Source organism: Lagenorhynchus albirostris, chromosome 15 (assembly GCF_949774975.1).
Source record: "Lagenorhynchus albirostris chromosome 15, mLagAlb1.1, whole genome shotgun sequence".
Classification (NCBI taxonomy): Eukaryota; Metazoa; Chordata; class Mammalia; order Artiodactyla; family Delphinidae; genus Lagenorhynchus; species Lagenorhynchus albirostris.
In genome coordinates this window covers 24,361,464-24,384,875 of record NC_083109.1, presented here as the reverse complement: position 1 = coordinate 24,384,875, position 23,412 = coordinate 24,361,464, and the positions used below count along the sequence as shown (strand labels likewise).

General features: G+C 38.5%; 1 protein-coding gene across 12 annotated transcripts in view; it reads right to left on the bottom strand.

Moving 5' to 3' along the window:
• The window catches only part of NCOA6 (nuclear receptor coactivator 6), a 98,034-nt gene that overhangs the window by 23,409 nt on the left and 51,213 nt on the right, over positions 1-23,412 (bottom strand). For 6 of the 12 annotated variants that reach the window (XM_060122130.1, XM_060122132.1, XM_060122129.1 and 3 more), the window contains 6 exons: positions 20,033-20,155; positions 12,328-12,456; positions 10,924-11,769; positions 8,737-8,883; positions 5,101-6,217; positions 2,443-2,564 (listed from right to left, as the gene is read on the bottom strand). In XM_060122130.1, the coding sequence (XP_059978113.1) occupies positions 2,443-2,564; positions 5,101-6,217; positions 8,737-8,883; positions 10,924-11,769; positions 12,328-12,456; positions 20,033-20,155 (2,484 nt within the window). The remainder of the gene's footprint in view (positions 1-2,442; positions 2,565-5,100; positions 6,218-8,736; positions 8,884-10,923; positions 11,770-12,327; positions 12,457-20,032; positions 20,156-23,412) is intronic. The other 6 variants (XM_060122127.1, XM_060122128.1, XM_060122135.1 and 3 more) reach the window with 6 other exon arrangements.

Below are 23,412 nucleotides of genomic sequence, written 5' to 3'. Positions count from 1 at the left end.
CACACATTGAAAATAAAATGAGGGCACTGAAGTTCTTTTTACAAATATTAATTTCTGTTTACTTTCTTACATGTAAAGCTTTATTTGGAGAAATATTTTCTATGAATCCATAATTGAAGAATAAGCAAGAAGCACAGCCCTCAGGAATAAAAAATAATTTCAGGAAAAGAACTCTGAGGGACAATGCCTTATAGATTTCTAGAAGGCAACATCTCAAATGATTCTTTCTTTTGTGAAGATTTTATTTGGCATTTTAGAACCAAAACCTTACACAATCAGCAGAAAGGATGAAAAGATCATTAACCAAGAATAAAGGTTGTTCAGTGGGAAAAAGCGGGCATATAACTGGGATACATACAATTTCACAAACTAGATTTATTTCACTGTTGCATGAAAAATACATTAGGAAAGTTTTACGAAGGTACAGGCATAAGGACAGCTGGCCCTGGCAGTCAGAAGTGTTGGCTCAAGATTTTCAGAGCAGCTATCAAATGCTGCTGATCCACAGGGTCACACCCTGTGTTTAATAGCTAATCAATGTCTTCTAGCCAATGACAGACATGGCACCAATGAGTACAATGTGCAGAATCCAGTTTTGAAGTTTCTTTTTAATCCTTTTTTGTTTTAGGCCCAACTAACCTCTTTACATTTATAAAGCCAACAACATATGGCATTTCTATAGGTTTAACTCAGGTTCCCATGTTAAGAACTGTAATTTCTGTAGAAGCCTTGATGTCAGGGCTATGATACAAATGCCTTTTTCTTTAAAATTAGGCCACCAGACAGCATAAATACCAAAGAGAGCAGCACAGACAATACAGCAGCCTCTCTCGAAAGTAACAGTTAAGGGCATGGCTACTGTAAAGGTTCCAGAAGCTGGAGGCAGCAGTCCAAAGGGCATTAATGATAAGATAGATTGGGTTGTTGTGACAGAATGGTGGAGAGGGAAAGCTAGGACACACACACGTGCATAAAACATAATAAAAAACCAAGTTTATTAATCAAAGGATGAAAATTCATATGCCTTTAGGGGCCAGACCGGTAATGAAGAAGAGAAGTGGGCTGGTATAAGACAGTAGTAGTTCTGTGGACAGAGCCAAACTGCAGAGCTGATGCTCTAGCTAAAGGCATTTAAATTCAGGTTTCTGTTTGGTTCAGGATGCTGCATGACAATTCAAACATATCATAGGCTGAATTCAGCCTACAGGCTTCCAGTTTGCAAACTGCAGAAAGGAAGCAATAATGTGTGTGAGAACCCCTGGGATTTAACAGAAGAATTCAGATGTATCTGAGGGAAGAAGGCACCTTCCTGTTCATAATGCCTCTGGACCACCACCAAAGACTGATGACCTCCCAGCCTCAACTGTGCTGCTGTAACTCACTGATGGGAAGTGTGGTGTGCCCAAACAATTTGTAATAAATAACACAAAGTACTGACATCATAATGAATTCACTTTTTTTTTGGATTCACTTTCAAAATACATAAATTAAGGGTGGACTAAAGTTTATCCCTAAAGTAACATCACTTACATGCCAAAAAAGGAGGTGGAGGAACTAGAAAGGAAGAAACAAAACATAATACTTTGTATACACATGGAAGTGTGGCCTAAATGTGACAGGCTTGTGTGTCTTCAACTGTGTCACAGGGGAATAAAGTTACAAATCACTGCTTAGGCCAAGAGGAACCAGGTATAGAGACACTGTGGCAGCTGACCTTGGTTCTATAATACCTAGGTTGGAATGAATGAATTTTAGGAGACTTTTTCCTTTTCAACATAATTTTCAACATTTAGAGGATGATATTATTTTATAATCAGAGGAGGATACAACACAGAGGGCTTCAACAATATTGGTCCTATTTATTATTAACCTGGGTATTATTATTAACCTGGGTAGGAAGTACATGAGTGTCTCTTTTATTACTCTTTACATATTTTTTATGTTTAAAGATTCATAATAAAAGTTGTATTTAAAAAATCTTATTTTAAACCCTGGTAGTTCTCTGCTTTGAGAAAGCCCCAGTAGGAAAGGCTGCAGGAAAGGCAGGCAAGCAGGATTAGAGTGAAAACATCTTTTCATTTAATCTTAATCCATTTTGATGCCAACTAGAATCTTAATATTGACAAGAATAAAGAGGCACTTGACATTTTAGTCTGATTTTATGAAGACCTAAAATAATGAAGACTAATTTGAGCAAAATACACACACACACACAAACACACACATACACACAAATACATACACACACATGCCTTCAGAAGTTATATTTGAAAATTTTTAACTTAATATCAAGGCACAGTTTCCAAATACTAGACACATTAAATCACCAAAGCAGCCTAGTTAGTACACAAAATAAAATACTATTGTTTCCTTGAAAAAAAGACTTATAATGCTGTAAATAAATGATGACAAGCATATAAACTTTAGTTAACATTTTATCACCTGGTGGTCGGTTTGAAAATTCTGGCAGTTTAGGGCCTGAGTTGTCCAAGTTAATTCCTTGTTCTCCAGGCAATGGCTGCTGATCAGCCTCCTCCAGACCAGCTGGGCGAGTATCTGGGGTGCTAAAACATAAATTACACATTTGAGAGTAAGCTGTACAGTTTATACACAAAACTAAGCTTAACCCCTCCCCTGTTTCTGAAGAAATCCATTTGCATTATCATTCTTAGCATTATTTACATCTCTCTAGTCTGATACAGTATTCAATATTTGACATAAAAAATCTGCCAATTTCATTAAATGTTAAAATCCACTTGATTTAATAACATGGCTATTTACTCAGTGTTTTCTACAAATTTCTGATATAATGATTTTCATGTAATCATCCATCCCTTAGATGTTTTAAGGGATCATAGTTTGGGCTCTCAATATTATAAAGTACTGTGCCTATGAAACCACATTATCTTTAGGGTAGCTATCAAATTCAACCAGGGAGTCCAGATTCTTTTTTTGTGAATATTGCAGTGGTGGCTCCAACAATTCGTAACACCTTGCAAGAAGCTGTAGATTGGCTAATGAAAGTGGTATTCAGAGAACAAAGAAAGCCGGAGAATACCAGAACAAAGCTAATTAATTTTGCTGCAGAATGTGTATTTAACAGACATCCCCATTGGCTTTGGGATGCTTTCATTTTTACCTGGGTGAACCTTAGAATTTTTAGTGGGGAAGAAAAAAATGTTACCTACTAACACCCACATTCCCAAAGAACCAGAGTGCTCACAGCCCTCATTTTGTTTTTAATCTTACTCTTAGCTGTACTTTTCTTTTCTACCTTTTGTTTCCCTTTGCCCTGATATTGGTCACCCGCTTTTAGACAGTATTTTACCTTACTGTACTCTCTGTAGTTTCATAAGCCTTACCTTAAATCCATTTTAAAAGCCCTAGCACATGGGAATTTAGAACCTGAAGCAGGTCCTGAGCACATGCAGATGCCTATATCAATATGCTCCTTATATGACTTCTCTCTCACTTCAAATTATAGGCAAGGATTCTGCAGTATCCTTTACTTTCAAAGAACTGTATTGCTAAAAAAAATATCTCAGATACCTGTTCCAGTTACCTCATGTTATGGATGAAAAAACAAAGGCCCACAGCGGTGTTAGAAAACAGGTCCAAGGTTCCATAGTAAGCTAGAGGTAGAATTGGGAGCATGCACTCTTACTTTTAACTTACTATCTCCCTTCCTAGGAGCCTTGATGCTGTATAAGGCCCTTTTCACAATCTGTAGCCCCAACAAGTAAGCAATCTCCCTAAGTGCTGGTGCAGACAGCAAAAATCCATACTAATGGCAACTGAAGAACCTTGCAATTTTACTCCTAGATTACTGGGAGGAATAAATATTGCCACAGAAATGTTATTCCCACACAGGTCGATAGTGGTAAAGAATTTAACTTAGAGCTATTGGAAAAATCAGATAACCAAACGGGTTATTAATTCTGAATTCAAGAAAAATATAGGTTGTTAATATACAATTATTGAATTTTGATTTATAAGATTCAAGAAAAAAGTGAATATGATATAATATTAAAGTACAACCAAAGAAATATTGTGAGAAGGCTGAGAGAAAGGCAGTTGGTTTCATTTTGAACATTTCTGTTTCCTTAACTAAAGCTCCCCTACTCTCTTCTATAGTTCTAGCAATTTATTTGAATTAACCTGTTTTACACTCCTCAGTCACTATTTTCTGGTAATAAATGTCTCTGAATTTCAGTTTTATAATTAAAGGCAGAAAATCCAGTTTAATCAATATTCCCTTTGGAAACATTTTATCAAGGCCAAAAATATAACTTAAATTAATGCTTAGTTTCAGGAAATGTAATATAAATTAATTGCCCTTCCTGCTATAATCTTGCAAAAGAACTCACCTTTACCAAAAGGGTAACTGATTTAAAAGGTCCAATCATCTTAGCATGAGATTTTAAGCTGCTGCTGCTGATAAAGAGCCTTTAAAGGAAAGGCACCTGTACAAAAAATCATTTCTATTTGAGAGACAGAAGGGAGTCTCCATAAACGGTTTTCATTTCCAAAACACATACAGCCTTTCTGGTTCCCCAACAGTCATTATAAACCTGACATGCTTTGTGGAGTTGCAGTGTGGCAGCACTGGCTACCTTTCAGGCTCTGAATGCCACAACCCTCCGGAGACTACAGACTTAAGAGACATATATCAGTTGACTGCAACGTATGAACCTTGTTTGGCTCCTTATTTGAACAAACTGTAAAAAAAAATTAATTTGAGATAATCAAGGGAAATGTGGACACTGTCTGGAAATGTGAGAATATGAAGGAAGTATTAGTTTTTCCAGGTGTGCTAATGGTATCGTGTGGTCATAAAAAACACAGAACAAAGACAAAAACCTGTCCTTAACTTTCAGAGGTACATACGGAAATATTTCAAGTGAACTTGCTTTAAAATAACCAAGAGGATAATGGGGAGAGCATGGATGAAGGCAAGATGGATTATGAGTTGATAATTTGAAGCAGGGATAATTTCATTATACTATTCTTATTTTATACATGTTTAAAATTTTCCATCAAAAAAAGTTGTTCACATAGAAATAAATGAATAAGATTTTAGGCAAAACTATCACAACCTACTTTAGATCCTGCTGACTATTTTTCTTCTTCCGAGGGGGTTTCTTCTTCTTCGGTTTATTTGCGTTGGTATTATTTTGCTTATTGTTTACCCCAAAATGGCCTGCAGAGATATCACTCTGCAATAAGTTGACCAACAATGGGCTTGTTAGCGTGACATCCTTATTGACCGGGAAGCCTGGATTCTGACCACAGGACATCTGATTTCCATTGGGTGCTCCACTGAAAGGTGCATTGAAAGGCATCCCATGGCCTGAGAAGTGGTTTCCCGAGGCACTGTTTCCCTGCATGGCCTGCACGTGGGGGGGGACCATGTTGCTTTGTTGCATGCTAACATCAGGCATCATCTGAGACAAGCTGACATCGTTATTTGCTGTAGTAGCAGGATCGCCATGCGGCTGGGCCATATGTGGGCTGGGCCCTGGTGGCCTCAAGACCTGCCCCTGAATCCCCATAACCTGAGATGGACTGTTGTTCACGGGCCCTTGCTGGGGCAGCATCTGTCCTGACATCTGTCCCGTAAACTGCACCATGTTTCCTTGCATGTTTGGAGTTGGTCCCCTCATTATCTGTGCTGGTCCCGACATGACATTAGATTGGTTCTGAGTGTTAAACTGTTGCTTATTCCCCTGCATCTGATTGGTCATAATCTGCTCTATCATTGGGTTCTGTTGAAGCAAAACTTGCCCCTGAGGCCCCATCATCTGGTTATGTGGTGCCATCATTTGTGGGCCCTGCTGGGGAAGCATCTGCTTGGGTGGGGTCATCCTCTGGGGCGAGGGCCCAAGATTTTGGCTCTGAGGATTCACCATCATCTGACCCTGTGGCATAAGCTGGGCCCTTGAAAGGATCATAGGGTTCTGAGGGTTCAAGGTTCCTTGTTGCTGGACCATCTGGCCCTGGGAGGGCACGATCTGCTGGTGCATGCTCATCAGCTGAGATGGTGGGCCCTGCTGGGGCTGGCCTTGCATGTTGCCCAGGTTCACCTGAGGAACCCCAGAACTACCAGCCTGTTGGTTGTTCATGTTGCCATGAATTCCCATGAGGCTGGGCTGCATCATATTTGGTGGCCCGTGGGACACCTGCATCTGGTTTTGAGGAGGACCAGCTCCTTGACCACCTTTAAAAAAAAAAAAGGCACAGTTTCAGAAAGTAATACTATTATCTTGCTGGTATTAAGATTCTCAAATTACCTTAATTAGAAAAACACAACTCACCCATATCCACTGACCAACATAAACAAATGTGCTGTGCTTAACATACTTCTTTGAGTTTTCCATAGTATGGATATGTGACTGTGGCATATATTCTCAGTGACCATACAATAGAGAAGGAGAAACCGTTTCTTTACTCCTATTTGGTAACTTAAAGATAACATTTTGAAGATCAATAAAGTTTATTTTCTCTTAGATTAAACAAAGAGAAAGGCAGCATCTCACTATTTAAAAATGATGTGCAGCTACCTTAAAATGAAGAAAATTTATGAAAAGCACTGTAGGCTAGTGAAATAAGCTCTGCTTTAGATGAGTCAGGAAACAAAAAATGTGATGTTGCCGCTTAAGAAAACCTCAGCAAAGTTGAGAAGACATTTAAAAATGCTCCTTGGAAAACTAATAATGACTCTCAAAGGTTATGCATGTGATATCTGGACTGACATCTGGATGTTACACTGTAAAGAAAAGAACAGCTAATACTTCTTAAAGACAGGTCTCCTCTGCCCCAATGTAGTAAAAATTATTTAATCTTGATCTGGAAGCTGAGCCTCTGGTGGAACTAAAAGACAATTCAGAAGCTGCAGACAGAGGACAGTCAACAAAGGATGTTAAAACTTCAGTGACCCTCCCCTGTGGCAGTCCCTGGTGGACCACATGGGACATGTTTTATTCTTCTAAATTATTTCTAATTCAGACAAAGAACACTGCTTGGCTTGCTGCAGTGTTTACTTATTGTTGGGTCTTTGGGACTTTCCTATAACTGCTTATATTATCTCTCCCTTTTTGCAGAATAACCTTCTAGCTTATTTTACTCCCCCCCCTTTTTTTTCATTTTTAAATGGGGACTAAAAAGTGGTAGCCACAATGAAGTTATGAGCTCAGTCCATGCTCCAGCCAGGAGACAGGGGACAAACTGTCCACTGTTAATACAATCCAGATTTTTCCTGAATCCTAAGGAAGATTTTCTAAACTGGCCTTAAATTGAATTCCATGACCACTGTATATACAATATACACTAATATACCAGTGTATATTCATCCAATCAACAATTATCTATTGAGTACCTAATATGTACAAGGCATTTTTGGTACTGAGGTAACATCAATAAACAAGACAGATCAAATCCCTGACCCCTTAGAGTCTAGTTGGCAAGAGTAAAATAACAAAGTATTTTCACAGGAAGAAGTAAAAGCTAACAAGAGAAATAATGTAGGGTAGGAGAAGAGAAAACGACAGACAAGAGTAGAGCTCTCTTAGATGGGATAAACAGAGAAATCAAAACAATATGTGCATGTGGGAGGAAGGCACCATATAAAAATATATCAATAAAATAGTTGTGCTTATGTGGAGGAATTATGAATGATTTTATCACCGTTTTAAAACTTCCTATAGAAAACATGAATTCACATAACTCAGGAATTATAGTTTTGCATTAGCAGATAGGGGAAGTCATGCAGTTTGCCCTACCCTTCTCTAAGCTTTCAAGAGGTTTTGTTTTTTTTTTTTTAAGTTTAAAACTATTCTCCTTCCTTAGTGATTTATAATTAATGTTGGAACCACATAACTGAACTAACTCCAAGTGGGGATCGGAGTTCAGAAAATATTTGTGCTACCTCAGTCCAAATTTCCTGAATGAGAAAGGGTAAGAGGGTTAGTCATGTGTCACCTAAAAGCAACCAGAAACATGAAGTCTGGGCTTATACAATGTTGCTTACAAATACTTTTTAGCCATTCTGCTCCACACTATTTGTCCTCCTAACCTGTAATGATTAAAGCCTGGTCTTCAAACACCACAGAATTCAGACACTCAGCATATACAATGTTAACATGAACTATAAAGAGATTTTAAAAGCCACAGTTGTTCAAAATGCCATGTGCCTCCATGCCTTTGTACCTATCATCTCCTTTGCCAGAAACACCTTTTGCCCTTTCACTAACTGAGCGGTCAGCAAACTATGGTCCATGGGCCAAATCAGGCCCATTGCCAGTTTGTAAATAAACATGAATTCAGAGTTCAGGAATATAGTTTTGCAGTAGCAGACAGGCAGGATGGAACACTACCATGGTCATTCATTTATGTATCGTCTATGGCGACTTTGGTGCTACAACAGCAAAGGTATGTAGTTGCAACAAAGAACATATAACCTGCAAAGCCTAAAATATTTACTATCTGGTTCTTTTCAGGAAAAAAAAAATGCTGACCCCAGCTCTACCTCAAGTTTTATCTCCTTTCTTTAGGTGGTTCTAGATTCTCCAGACATTTTACCTAATTTCAATATATCAGTTATTGCCCTGAAAGAATAATTATTTATAGGTCTGAAACTAAAGGGAAGGACCAGGGTTTCTATTTCTCTGTATATCCTTGTTGTCTACCTACCTCACAATGTTCAATAAATGCTGGCTGAATAAATCACAGAAAACAAACCTGCATGCTGGACATTTTGATTTGCTTGCAGCTGAGGGGCTCCTGAATTCCCAGGGGTAGTTGCTGTGGTCGAAGGCACCTGACCTTGCATAAAGTTCGGATTGGCCTGTCCTGCTGAGAAGCCAGGTGGGAGGCGTTTAGGCATTCCTTAATAGAAAACAACGAGTAAGGCAGTTACCTAGCAAATTTATACTCTTGCTTAGATGTGGAATGAATAAGGAAGGATGAGCTGCATGAAGTCTCCACTGGCTTAGCTCTCTCTGTCACACTGGTAGGATCTTTAATAAGGTTGGGAAAGATGGTTAAAAAAATCAACACAATCTCTTACATGAGCATTGTCAAAATGAAAAAGAAATACTAAAAAATTTACACTTAGAACATGCCAAGGAAAAGATGGCAATCTGCTCCCTAAATGTGATGAGGCCACGTCACAGCAAGGTTTAGGGCTCACTTTTCTGTAATACAATGGACCCCAAAACTTTACATACTTTAACACAGGTACCAAAGGAATATGCTAAATTCTCTCATATTCACACAAACTGATAAGAACTACTATAAAACAAAGACCTGGGTCCTGATATTAAGCATACATAGGTGATTTTTTTATTTCCATTGAGGGAAATGGATGATAATTTCCTTTGTGGAAAATTTCTCCCCAATATTGTGCTTGTCTCTTTGGAAGAGACGAGAGATCAGAAACAATTCACAGGAGCGTCAAAGTGAGGGTATATTAAATTTATCATTACACCTTCCCCTCAAAAGGATTGCTGAAATACTGACAGCTGTGGTACCAAAAACCGTACTCTGATGCAATCTTACTAAAGTAATATTTTCTTTTATCGGAAGGTTTAATTTCAGAAAACAAATCTGTAATAAGGAGAATCTCAGAACCCACTCATAGTTTATAACATAGGCCTGGATGTGGCCAGATCACCTAGGTGAGCACATCACTTGCTCTATGAAAAGCATTAAGACCTAAGCTCACTTAAAATTTTTTTGTATTAGTCCATTTATTTAAGGGCCAAATTTTCAATGTCCTGAAAAACGCTCTGTAGACAAATATGCATTTGTCCTTTCTTTAGCAGTGACAAGTCCCCATTTGCATGCTTCCATTGTAATTAAATCTGTAATCACATTTGCAGGAGGGACTACCCAGCTTCCACTGATCCAAGGCTAGATGCCCAGAACAGTGAAGTTTGGAGCCGAAACATTCTTGCACTTTCTAAAAACTTCTTAGGATTCAAATATTACCGCCTGCATGTCAGTAAAAGTAATTACAAGAGAGTGAAAAAAGACTGATGAGCAACTTAATTTCACCAGAAATCATGGGAACATGCCTTTGCTATGTTGCACTAAAGATGCAAGGGTTTTTTTCTGGGTAGGCAATGGGTGTCTTTTGGTGGGGGGTATGTTTATCAGATGACGGTATTACTCTCTATACTTTACTGAAAAGCTCCAAGCACATTCATGTGCACTAGATCAATGATTAATAGGAATAAATAATAAACATGGAGATGGATAAGTTTTACTGTAATCGTTTTACCTCTCACACATTAAGCTCCATTGCTTTTTCTTCATACAAGAGGCACCTTACAAAATAAATAAATAAATCTCCTTTAGGTATAACTGGTGGAATTCCCTCTCTAAGGAGCAGGCATTGGCATTATAAAACTATAAAAGTCAATGATTTCTGAACTTATTCCCCTTTATATTTTAATCAAATTTAACAAACACCATGCTATTTTACTAACTAGGATTATCAAAATTGAAAATCAGAAGGGCCTTTTCCCCAACAAAACCCTATTCTTATCTTTTCATTTTTGCTCTATTGCATAATCTTAATGTTTTCAACAGCTGAGTAGCTTAAGCTGTTAATAAAATCCTGTTTCTTCTGGACGTTTTAATTTACTAGAAGAAGATCAAGCAAAAATATTTTGAAAAACAAAATGAACATCTCTATATTGAATTTTACCTGCATTTTTATCCAGAGGGCTAGCTTAAACATAACCAGTAAGATGCTGCATAATGTATCAAGTTAACTAAGTCATATCAAGTGTCACCACTATATCCACAAAACCAAATAATTACATCCTTATTTCACTCCCTCCATTAACTCTAAAAATTGAAGTTCTGCTAAGATCTATCTCTAGTAAATTTACCAACACAAATGGCTTCAGTGTTCCTCACCTCCTAGGCCTGGATGTAAACTCTGTGGCCCCTGATTTGGTGGTTGCTGCTGCATCACCATGAAGTTAGGTGGCACGTTTCCCTGTTGAACCATAGGATTCCGACCCGGAGAGCTGACGGGCTGCTGAAATCCCTGGGGAAGTGGGTTATTTTGAGGTGGCCTTGGTCCCATCTGCTGCTGAGTTTGGTTAACCGTTGGGGAGGATGCAGGGGATCCCTGCTGGAAGGAGGAGGGTGAGGAGGCAGGAGACTTGTTGGTGAGGTGGGGCTGCTGCAGGGGGGCTGGGACCCTAGAGGGCCCTCCCTGCAAGCTCTTCATCTGAGGAGCTGTGAACTGGCCTGGGTTGCTCATCTGAGGAAAGTTTGTATGGGCTTGTGAAGCTTGCTGGCTGCCAAAGGGATACGGAGGGGGAGGGTGGGAAGGTGTCTGTACCGTGGCTAAGGATGGTCTTGCCTGGAGTTGCTGTTGCATTGGGCCAGGCAAAGGAGCCTTCTTCCACCCTTGATTTGCAGTCATTGTGCCCAGAGAACTCTGGGCTGGAGGAGGCTGAAGGGCTCCCGAAGGCAGCTGGTTCCAGCCTGGAGGAACAGGCACCTGAGCTGGGGCAGTAAACTGGGGTCGAATTCCCTGCGGCTGCTGCTGCTGATGTTGCTGTGGGGGTCTTGTCTGCAGCTGCTGCTGCTGTGGCTGTTGCTGCGGCTGCGGCTGCAGCTGGGGAAAATTAGCTGGGTTTAACTGTCTGTTCACAGGGACGGGCTGCATTGGGTGGTGCGGGGGAGCTAAAGATCCTGAGGGATGACTTTGCTGCTGTATATGGAGCCCAGAGAGGAGTGGATCCATTGCATCTGTTTAAAGACAGTCAACAAAGCAATAATTAACTTACTGCAACCTAGATTTTTCAGCAATCCTACAGTCTTGGCAATTCTGCAAATATAGAGTAAAATGTTCTGGGATCATTCAATGAAACATTTGTGAGCACTTGCTATAATGCAGAGCAACTGCCGAGATGACAGAAAGATGAATCTTGTCTAGAAAGAGCTTATGATTCTAAGTGGATATAAGAGCCAAACATAAAATGTGGAGTATCCTCCAAAGCACATTCTGAGGAACTATAAAAAAAACAAAACAAATACAGAATTCTCGATCATGGAGTGGCAGGACTAAGTAGGCCAAGGAATAGATTTTTAGGAATAAGAATAATGATAAGAATAATGTGAAATTCTGAGAAGAAATTCTGAGAAGGAAATGATGACTTCCAGCTTTAAGAAACTAGGGCAGATTTTACATAGAAGACAGCATTTAAGCTGCGCAGTTAGGAATTTGGCATCAGAGAGAGGTGAATTTTGTAATGATCTGTGCAGGGAGTTCAGCCTCTTCCATTCTCAAAGATTGGAGGTCAATACCTGACTGAGAAGCAGGGCGAGGAGTCCTGGGCTGCAGTTCTGAATTGGGGCCTGGTGCCATCATGGAAGATGACACATTTCCACCCTGGGGTATCATAACAGTGGCAGGGCTGGTCATCCTTATTAATCCTAGAGAAAAAAAAAATCCCTAGAATAGAGTACTGGCATTGGCACAATGTTTGTTTTTAATGAAATATTTCAAAAATATAAGAAGGTATGGAAAATTTTTATACCACCATCTACCTTATTTAAATCTACACATTCTACCCTGCCTCCTTCAGATATATATGCAGATACACCAGAAGCTGCCGCCTCCTTCCCAATCTCATTCCATTCCCTCCTTATCTTATATCTGGGGTTAACAGTTCCATGCGTGTTTACCTTTCCTACATACATAAACTGCATTACATTTTTTGTATGCTTTTAATCTTTGTATAAGTGACACCATTCTTCTTCAGTTTCCCTTTTCACTTAATATTATTTTCTGAGATTCATCCATCTTGGCTGCTATAATAGTGCCCCATTTTATGGAACCGATAAATCCATTCTCCTGCTGATGAATACTAACTTTTCATCCTTAGAATTTTGCAGTGTCATGTATTTGTCCTGTATTCCACAGACATGTAAGAGTGTCTTTAGACTATATACTTAAAACCGCTAGGTTTTAAAGTATAAGCACCTTCAATTTTACTAGATATTGGTAAACTACACTCAAAAGCGGTTACGCCAGTTTATACTCTTACTAGCAGTCTGAGGACTCCTCTTGCTCCACATCTAATTTCTTTTTATTTTTAAAAAATTTTTTGAAGATTTTTTTTCAAGTATTTTACTTAGTTGTTTATTTATTTTTGGCTGATTTGGGTCTTTGTTGCTGTGCACGGGCTTTCTCTAGTTACAGCGAGCAGGGGCTACTCTTCATTGCGGTGCACAGGTTTCTCATTGCAGTTGCTTCTCTTGTTGTGGATCATGGGCTCTAAGTGTGTGGGCTTCAGTAGTTGTGGTGCACAGGCTCAGTTGCTCCGTGGCATGTGGGATCTTCCTGGACCAGGGGTCGAACCCGTGTCCCCTGCACTGGAAGGCAGATTCTTAACCACTATACCACCAGGGAAGTCCCTAAAGATTTTTTTGATGTGGACTACTTTTAAAGTCTTTATTGGATTTGTTACAATATTGCTTCTGTTTTATGCTTTGGTTTTTTGGTCGTGAGGCAAGTGGGATCTTAGCTCCCCGACCAGAGACGGAACCCACACCCCCTGCACTGGAAGGTGAAGTCTTAACCACTGGACCGCCAGGGAAGTCCCTCTAATTTCTGATACTATTAGACTTTCTAGGATTTAGCGTCTGTGCTCGTAAGTGAAAATAGCCTATAATTATCCTCTCTTCCTGTCCTTTAATTTTAGTATCAAGATTAAAACAACTTCAAAATGAGCTGGAAAGCATCTTTCCTCTTTTTCTATGCTCTGAAATAATATGTGTATCTGTCTTTTAAATATTTAGTAAAACTCACCTGTAAAATCATCTGAGCCTGTGGTTATACTAATTGATTCACAGGGAGACAGATTATTTCAATTTCTTAAGTAGTTATAGATTTTTCATTTGATATGCCTTATTAAGCAGTTTTAAATTGTATTTTCCAGAAAACTGTTTCTTTGCCAATGCTTTCAAATTTATTAGCATAAAGTTATTCATGGAATACTCTTCTTTCCATTCTTTTTTAAAATTAAGGGATTCCCCTGGTGGTCCAGTGGTAAAGAATCTGCCTTCCAATGCAGGGGATGTGGGTTCGATCCCTGGTCGGGGAACTAAGATTCCACATGCTGCGGGGCAACTAAGCCTGCGTGCCACAACCTCTGAGCTCGTACGCCTCAACGAGAGAGCCCATGTGCGGCAAACTACAGAGCCCATAGGCTCCGGAGCCTGCACGCCACAACTAGAGAGAAGCCTGCGTGCCGCAACTAAAGAGAAACCTGAGCAGACCACATGCTGTAATGGAAAAAAAAAAGGATCCCGTATGCCTCAACAAAGATCCCGTGTGCCGCAACTAAGTCCTGACACAGCGAAAAATAATAAGGAAAATAAACAAATAAATATTTTTAAAAATTAAGATATAATTCACATACTATAAAATACACCCTTTAAAGTGTATGCTTTTTTTCTTTCTTGACATTGCTTGTGCCTCTTTCTTTTTTATTTGTCTTACCAGGATCAATTTTAGTTGTCTTTTCAAAGAAATATCCTTTGGTTTTGCTGCTCTGTTCCATTGGGTTTTTTAATTCATACTTTACTTATCTCTGCTCTTACCTTTATTATTTCCTTCCTCCTAAATTATTACTTTGCTGTTCTTTTTCTCAATTCTTAAGTCAGACATTTGGCCTGTTAATTTTCATTTGATGTTCTGCTCTAATATAAGTATCTGAGGGCTCAAATTTTCTTCCAAATGCTATACTGTCTACATCTCACAAGTTTTGATATGTACCATTCTCATTATTCCCTTCTAAATATTTTCTAATGTCCATCATGATTGCTTTTTAAAAAATCATTGGATATTTAGAACATATTTTAAAATTTCTAAAAATATGCGATATTTTAGTTGGTCAGTTTTTTTTTTCTTCTTCTTCTGCTTCTTTGTTTTTGGCCACTGACTTGACTTAATTGCACTGTGGTCAGAGAAAATGATCTGTGTGTTACCAATATTTGGTATTTACTGAAACCTGATGTGGGAATAACATATGGTCAATTTATATAAATGTTACTCTTGTAAAGATTAAGAATTCTTGAATTTTTAGTGTATGGTTTCTGAATATATCCATTATATCAAACTATTCTAATTATATTATTCAAGCTTTATTTATCCTTACTAGTTTTTGCTCAATCCATCAATTACTAACCCAGGTATGTTAAAATCTCCCCTAGGATTTGCTATCTATATGAATTCTGACCATTTTTGCCTCACATATTTTGAGGCTAGGTTATTAAGAACACAAAAGTTTAGCTATCTTCCTGAATTCTTCTTTTTATATTATACAGTGGTCCTTTTCATCCTCAGTAATGCTTTTTATCTGATAAAAATATTGTTATACTCCTTTTTGTTGGTTAATATTCATCTGGTTTCTCTATTTTTCTCTATCCTTTTAACTATGAACTGAGACCTTATGTTTTATATCATTCCTGTAAGAGCACATAACTAAATCTGAGATTATTATTCAATCTATTAATCACTTTCTTTTTATCAGTGCTTATAATTCATTTGCATTTATTGTTAATTACTGGTATATTCTGGTTTATCATTTTATGATACCACTGCTTTTTACCCTTCTTTTTCTATGCTGTTTTCCTACTTTTCCTGAATTTTATTGTATTGTTTTCATCATGCCCTTCCTGTCTACCCCCCCACTACTAGTTTAGAAGCTATACATTCTATTATTTTAGTGATATTTTAAAAATGTCAACAGACATATCTGACTTAATGTCAAAAGACCATATATGATCATCATTATTACTAAATAAGTCAACGCTTATTTAGATTTACCCCATGTTTACCAATTATTTAGCTCACCATTCCTTCTTAGCTCTTAATTCTTCCATCTTAGGTTCAATTTTCTTCTTCCTGAAGTACATCCTTGGGCAGTTCAATTAGCAAGGGTCTGTTAATGGTAAATTCTCTTAGTCTCTTTAAAAAGGTCTTTAATTCATACTACTCTTGATACTATAGCTTTGTTTAAAATTCTGGGCTGTTAATAATTTTCTCATCACTTTGAAAATATTATTCTAATATTTCATGGCTTCCAATGTTGCCACTGAGAAATTAGCTGTGGGTCTGATAATCTTCCCTTTGTAAATAACTGGTCTTTGATTCTGAGTTGCTTTTAACATTCTCTTTGTTTTTCATGCTCTGTAGTTTTACAATTTTGTGTCTAGATGTGAATTTATTTTTATTTGTAGGGCTCAGAATTACTGGACTTCTGAATCTGAGGGCTCATGTCTTTCATCAATTCTGGAAAAATTTCAGCCATTCTCTCTTTCACTATTGTCCCTCCTCAATTTCTTTATCTTCTTCTGGAACTCTTTTCAGATATACATTCAACTTTTCATCTTATCCTTCACTTCTCTTGACCTCTTTCATATTTCCATCTCTTAATTTATTGTCTGCTGTATTCTGGGTAATTTCTTCAAACTCATCTTCCAATTCAGCTGTGTCTAATTTGCTGAATAAGTTATTCACTTCAATAATTTTAAAATTTCTATAAGTTCTGTTTTTCCCCCAAATTCACTTTGTGTTTTGATAGCGCCTTGTCCTCTTCTTAGAATTTTCATAATTTTAAACATGCTGATATTCCTATTATCTAGAATTCTGGAGGGAGGGACTCTAATTTAAATTTTATGAATTTGGAGTAGGCTTTATGAGAAATCTGCAGTGGTTTGGGGTGAGAGCTTCAACGATTATTACCACTTTAGGACCACTTAATAACTTAGCTTAGCTGTACCTGGGTCATTTCAATAATACATTAAATGTCCAACATACATAAGGATAGAGAAGACAATTCTACAACCACCCTTTCTCCCACTCCTCAGCTAGAGCCCAGACCAAGAGAGACAAGTTTTGCATTTGTCTCCTTGTGCCAGAGAGTGAAAATTTTCTAATCTACCTTTTACTGAAAATCCTGGCTTCATGAAGGATTCCTAATTCTAACTACTTTATGTGGACCCAAGGCAAGGCTTCAAATTTTATCCCTCTTGGCCGTTAAAACTCAAATTTCTTAGCCCCTGCAGCATCTCCTCATTTGTTTACTGCTATTCAAATTTCTTCTTTGACTTCGTTCTTGCCCTGGGGATTTCCCTTACTGTCTTACAAGCTCAGCTGTGCATTAAATGTTATATTTCATCCAGCATTTTCAGGTGTTTTGTAGTTGGGAGAGGGCAATTAGGTAAATGTTTACCTGTTAAAAATGGATTTGTTTCTACCGGTTTGCAGGGCAGAAACTGAGACACAGATGTAGAGAACAAACGTATGGATACCAAGGGGGGAAAGTGGCAGGGGGGTGGGGGTGGAGGTGTGATGAATTGGGAGATTGGGATTGACATGTATACACTGATGTGTATAAAACTGATGACTAATATGAACCTGCTGTATAAAAAAAATAGATAACTAATAAGAACCTGCTGTATATAAAAAAATTAATTAATAAAGAATGGATTTGTTTCTGAGGAACCCCACCCCATTTTTCAAAGATGGTAACTAGACAGTGAGAAAGTTCTTAGGAGATAAGAAGAAACAGGTTTTCTTAGTCTACAATCAGCTTCCTATCCTCAGAAATGTTTAAGTGCATGCTGGCTACATGCTTAGTAGAGATACTATAGAATACATTCCAGCACTATGTGGGAATCTGGACTAGAGCCATGATTCACAACTGGGGGCAATTTCGTCCCCCAAAGGGTGTTTGGAAATGTCTGGAGACAGTTTTGGTTGGAAAAACCTGGGGGAAAAAGGTGGTGGTGCTACTGGCACCTGAGAGGAGGCCAGGGATGCTGCTGAACATCCTACAGTGCATAGGACAGCTCCCCACAGGAAAGAATTATCAGTTCAAAACATCAATAGTGACACATGACTAAATGACTAGTATGGTATAATCACTAATCTTGGGATTCTATGAGGCTATGAAAAGAAAATAGGCTACAGATTTGGTTTTCATTACGAAAGACTCCTGCTTATCAGTCAACTTTCTGTTGCCAATGCTAAGAGAAGAAAATGGCATTAAGAATAATTTAGTGTAAGACATTCTAGATACACAATTCCAAAGTTATTTATTATTGTTTTAGAGGTTAGTTAAGGTCTCTTTCCCTTGAAAAATTTATCTGTTTAACCAAATGTTAAATTTTGTTTGCATCCACTATCCCAATGGACAACAGAAAAAAAACATTCTTAAAGTATGCTTGGCAGTAAAGAAAGACACCTAGGGGTTAAAATGTTACTGTGACTACAGATCATTACTAATTGATTTTTCCTGAAACTTTATACTGTATATATTATCATAGTGTCCTTCATTAAATACCAGTCTAACCTAATTTCAACCTAAAGCTTCTAAGTTTCCTATGTTGATAATGAACTACCTACACATCACTAAAATTTACACTCACTTTTCAGAGATGCTTAGTAAATATGCCTGCTATTTGCCACATACTAGGAGAGCTTGCAATTAGTGTGTTGATATTGTTTTAAGAGTCCTAATGTTTTAAGGCTGGAAGAGATCTATAACATTGTTTCTAGGACATAATTAAATATGTTTACAGCTAACTAAGGCTAGTAAATATTAAGACATCTGGCCAGAAATTGAGACCAGAACCCAGATTTCCTGAGTCTCATCCTAGGTCTAGTCTTTCTTTCACTAACTATATGCAACTTGGCTAAACTCTGCCCACTCTTCTTCTGGTCCTGGTTCTTCAGTAGTGGCAACAGCGTCACCTATAATCTCTCATCAAGCTGCCTTAACACCAAATGCTCAGACTTCTATGGAGAACTATATCTTTTAACTCCCTACTATAGGTTCCAGGTTGGTTATTTTATATTTACTATATAGTACTCCAAAACAGCCCAACAACACAGGCCCTGACACATAACAGGAACTCAGTAAATGTTTGCTATATGGCTCAGGGCTCATCCATCTTTAAGCATGAGCTCAAAAGATTATAGGCACTACTATCTCATTTTATAGGTGAAGAAACTGTTGCCTGGAGAGTTACACTGACTAGCTTGAGGTAAACACTAAATGGCAGTGCCAGGATAAAAACCTAGTTCCAATTCTATATGGCCAAGTCTTCAGCTACAGTTCAGAAAAATGGCTTTATAAATTGAGCTTCTCTATTCTGCTGCATTTCTTCAAGAGCTACTGTGGTAGATGGGGAGGTGAATTATTGGGTATAGTTTCAGGTACTTACTCTCCTTCAACCATAGCAGCTGTGCTTTTCTGGCTTATTTGAATAAAAGATCCTGCAGCAGAAAAAGTTTGAAAGCCACTAGTGCTGTGAAAATAGCACTGACCTGGGGAGTTAGAGCTGTGATATTAGCCCACTGCTACTTGACCCAGGGCAAACTGCTTCCTTTCTGTGAACTCCACAGGTTCCTTAGCTTCAAATGAGAGAGCCAACTCAATTCTAATATTCTGTGACTCACAGAATATTGAGTTCAATCCCTAAGAAATTTCAGGACTGCTAAAAAGTTAGCAAAAAATTTATAACTCTCTCAAATTCTGAAGAGATAAAAACACAATATTCCACATACTTCTGCAGATTACACATAAGCATGCAAGAACTCTCAGCTCACAGATTCTCAGTCACAGAGAAAGGTGGGAGTTGGAAAGCTACACTATGCTATAAACACCCTCAGGGTAGAAGATGTTTTATTCAGTTCTACTTTCAACACTTAGCATAGGTCCTGTCATACAATGAAAACTCAATAAATGTTTGCTGCATGGTTCAGGGCTCATCTACCCTTAAGCATAAGCCCAAAAGATCACAAAGACTGTATATGCTCCATGCTCTGTGATTCTAGCCTCCTGAGAGTATAGATTCACGTCTTGCTTTCCTGAACCAATAAACAGAAATGTGTCAGGAACCCCCACCTATCTTGCAGGACCCAAATGATCATACACTAGCAAATAAAGCCAAAAAAGGAAACTAGTAAAATGTCATACAATTGAGTAGATCTCACCTGGACCACCGGCCATGGGAAATCCCGCCTCTATCCTAACTGAATTTCCGGCTCCCATGGGTCCATTCATTCTCACATCTTGGCTTCGGTTCTGAGCCAAAGCAAGGTTGATAGCACCTTCCCCTGAAAATGATAGGTAGGTTAAAAAAGGAAATCATCAGAATAAGATGCAAATTTCGTTTAAAAACAGATATGCGAGAGCTTTAGTTTTATGTGTTTTTTTTTTTTTTTTGCAGTACGCGGGCCTCTCACTGTTGTGGCCTCTCCCGTTGCGGAGCAACAGGCTCCAGACGCACAGGCTCAGCGGCCATGGCTCACAGGCCCAGCCGCTCTGCAGCATGTGGGATCTTCCCAGACCGGGGTACAAACCCGTGTCCCCTGCATCGGCAGGCAGACTCTCAACCACTGCGCCACCAGGGAAGCCCAGTTTTATGTATTTTTGAAGAATTACGTTAAGTTTACCACCACAAAAAGGGTGAGTTCAATACTATACAGGTCTTTCTTCAACCTCACCTGAGCAGGTTCACTTACATGAAGCACAGGGAGAACATAACCAATTCTCACAATACAGCAGACAGACAATCGTTAATGATGTATGGCATCAGCAGAGAGCTTGGAACTCTGAATATTTATTTTCAACCAACTCACCTTGAATGTGTGTGTGTAGGAAGAAAATATTCTCAGAAAGTCTCAAAATCCTAGATTACGTTTTGGGAATTTATGATCAGAAATTAGAAATACGAGTAGGTTTAATGGAGAAAGAACATACGATGGCATGGGGACACTCTGATATTTGTAAGCAAAATATCATTTCCCTTTCAATGACTGCAGTATAAATAGATATGCAGCAGAGAAATTCATGCAATGAAGAGTAGACAGGTTGCTACTAATCTACCTCTGAGACATCTTACGATAAAGACCAACATTTTGTATAGGGTTTTTAATGCTTACAAAATTGTATTTCATTTGAACCTCACAATAGCCTGGTAGGTAATGTCACTAAAAGTGTTCCAATTGAGTAGACTCTAAAGTTAGAGGCAATTTAAATCTCACTTGATAAAAAGGTCTCTGAAACAAGTTTTGGGATGCCTCCTTGTGTTTAATCCCAAACTTTGACTACTGTTACTCTGGAAGACAGCACCACCTTGTGGGAAGATAAAAGTATAGCTAGGCTGTGGCTGAAATTTTGAAAGGGTGCGTTCACCTTGTTCCTTAACTTAATGTTTTACAGAGCAAGATGATAAAGAAGGAAGCCAATGAGGGCACAGCAGTTTCCTCTGTCTTGTCATTGATCTAGGTCAGCTAGATAAATAGATAAAATATTAAGTATTTTAACCCGGCAGGTAGCTTGGTAATAAGGAACAAATATACTACCAATTAAGTGACCAATCACCAGGGGCTACAAGATGTTCTAAGTTGCCTATGGGAGTCAGGAAGAAAAGAGAAAAGAGAATACAGATCTTGAGGGTTTCCACTAAAGGGAAAGAACTATTAATACACTAAACTTGCTAAGACATTCTAGGTGGAAAGAGTATTGTTCTTGAAATGGACATCAGATCATGTAAATGGCTTGTGGCTGCTATTGACAGCCCAGACGTGGTCCTTGCCTTATCTCTCTAACCTCAACTCACACTACTTTCTCCTTCAATAACAAGGATTCAGCCTCAGTGGCATTTTTTTTACTTTCTTAGGCACACAAACGCACTTCTCACCTCAAGGCCTTTGCATATGTTGTTCTCTCTGCCTAGAACAGTTCTTCCGCACTCTTCACATAAACCAACTTCTCAATTTTCAATGTAATCTTAAGTGTCACATGCCCCAAAAGGCCTTCTCCAATCTTCTTATCTAAGGTGAGGTCACCCTTATCAGAACATCTTGTTACTTCTTCAGAGCACATCCCATGTATCAACAGTTACTTATTCATTCACTTTTAGTTATTAACAGTTAATTAATAGTTATTAACAGTAACCCCCTTTACTCTCAATTTCCTAATTTAGATGATAAATTATATGGCCACCTTATTAATTATATCCTTTAAACACTGAACAGTGCCTGGTACACAGTAGGCACTCATTAGCTATTTACTGGCTATATGATGAATAGTCATCTTATTTTAACCTTACAAAGAATCATAGGCATTTTTCTATATGATAAATGCATTCCTTGAAAACCTCGCAGTCTATAAAAATCTCACACTGAAAATAATAGGTTTTATGGGAAAAACAGTGTTGAGGCAAACTCAAAACCCATGCGGCTTTGTAACCAGAGCGCTAATAAAAACAAAAATTGGTGTAGGCAACATACCCCGAAACAGCAGAATGAAAATGACTGGTTAAAGGTGGGAAATAATGTAGCTGCAGTGGACCTTTAAGCCAGTGGAGGCCACCATTAAGGTGGGCACAGGAGAAACTGAAACTTCACAAGCTGAGAGCCATGCAATGCTGAGGGTATACTTCTGGGGAAGGTACCTGAGTGTAACTTCTCATTCTTAATATTCCTGAAATAAAGCTGAAAGGACTCCCACCTATGTAGCAACAGATCTAAAGGCTATTTGGCTTTTCTTGTGGACAATTAACCCTTCTATTGCTACTAATCTAACTCCCCTTGCCCAGGGGGTAAGAAAAATCACAATATGAATGAAACACAATTTCCACACTATACTACTGTTATTCTCCTATTTGCCACCTGCACATAAGCGTAAGCTAATTGTTGTCAAGGAAACACACATAGAGAACACTACTGCCTCTCCAACTTGCTGATGGGGGTTGGCAAACTATGGCTTGTGGGCCAAATCTAGTCTGCTGCCTGTTTATTTAAATAAGTGTTATTGGAACACAGCACATTCATTTATTTACATATTGCCTATGGCTGTTTTTGCACTACTACTGTAGAGCTGAGTTGTCTTGACAGAGATCTTCTGGCCCACAGAGCCAAAAAAATTTATTCTCTGGCCCTTGACACAGATTCCTGCTTTAAATCAGAATGAATTTACAGAGGAGTCACAAAATGTCCTCAAAAAAGACATCTCCCCAACTCCCTGGCCAAAACTCAAAAGGGTACGGGGAGTATTCTTCAAAGGAGAACAGTCTGTTGGGAGGAACAACCTGTCCCTCCAGCCCTGCAGCAGACACCACGACAGTGGCAATACCTTCTCTTACAACTTAAAAGGCATCAGCCCATCACCAGTTTCACAAAAGCAACAGCTATTGCCACCACTTTCACTCCTGCCTGAATTCCCCGGGAGTGTGGAAAGAGAAAAGGAGATCACCTGGGAACATATGTGTACCCTAAAAGTTAAAGAACTCTTTTCTGTAATGTGATTATCACTGCCATATGTAAATTTCATAATTTCTTGTAATATATGTTATCTATTTGGCTTC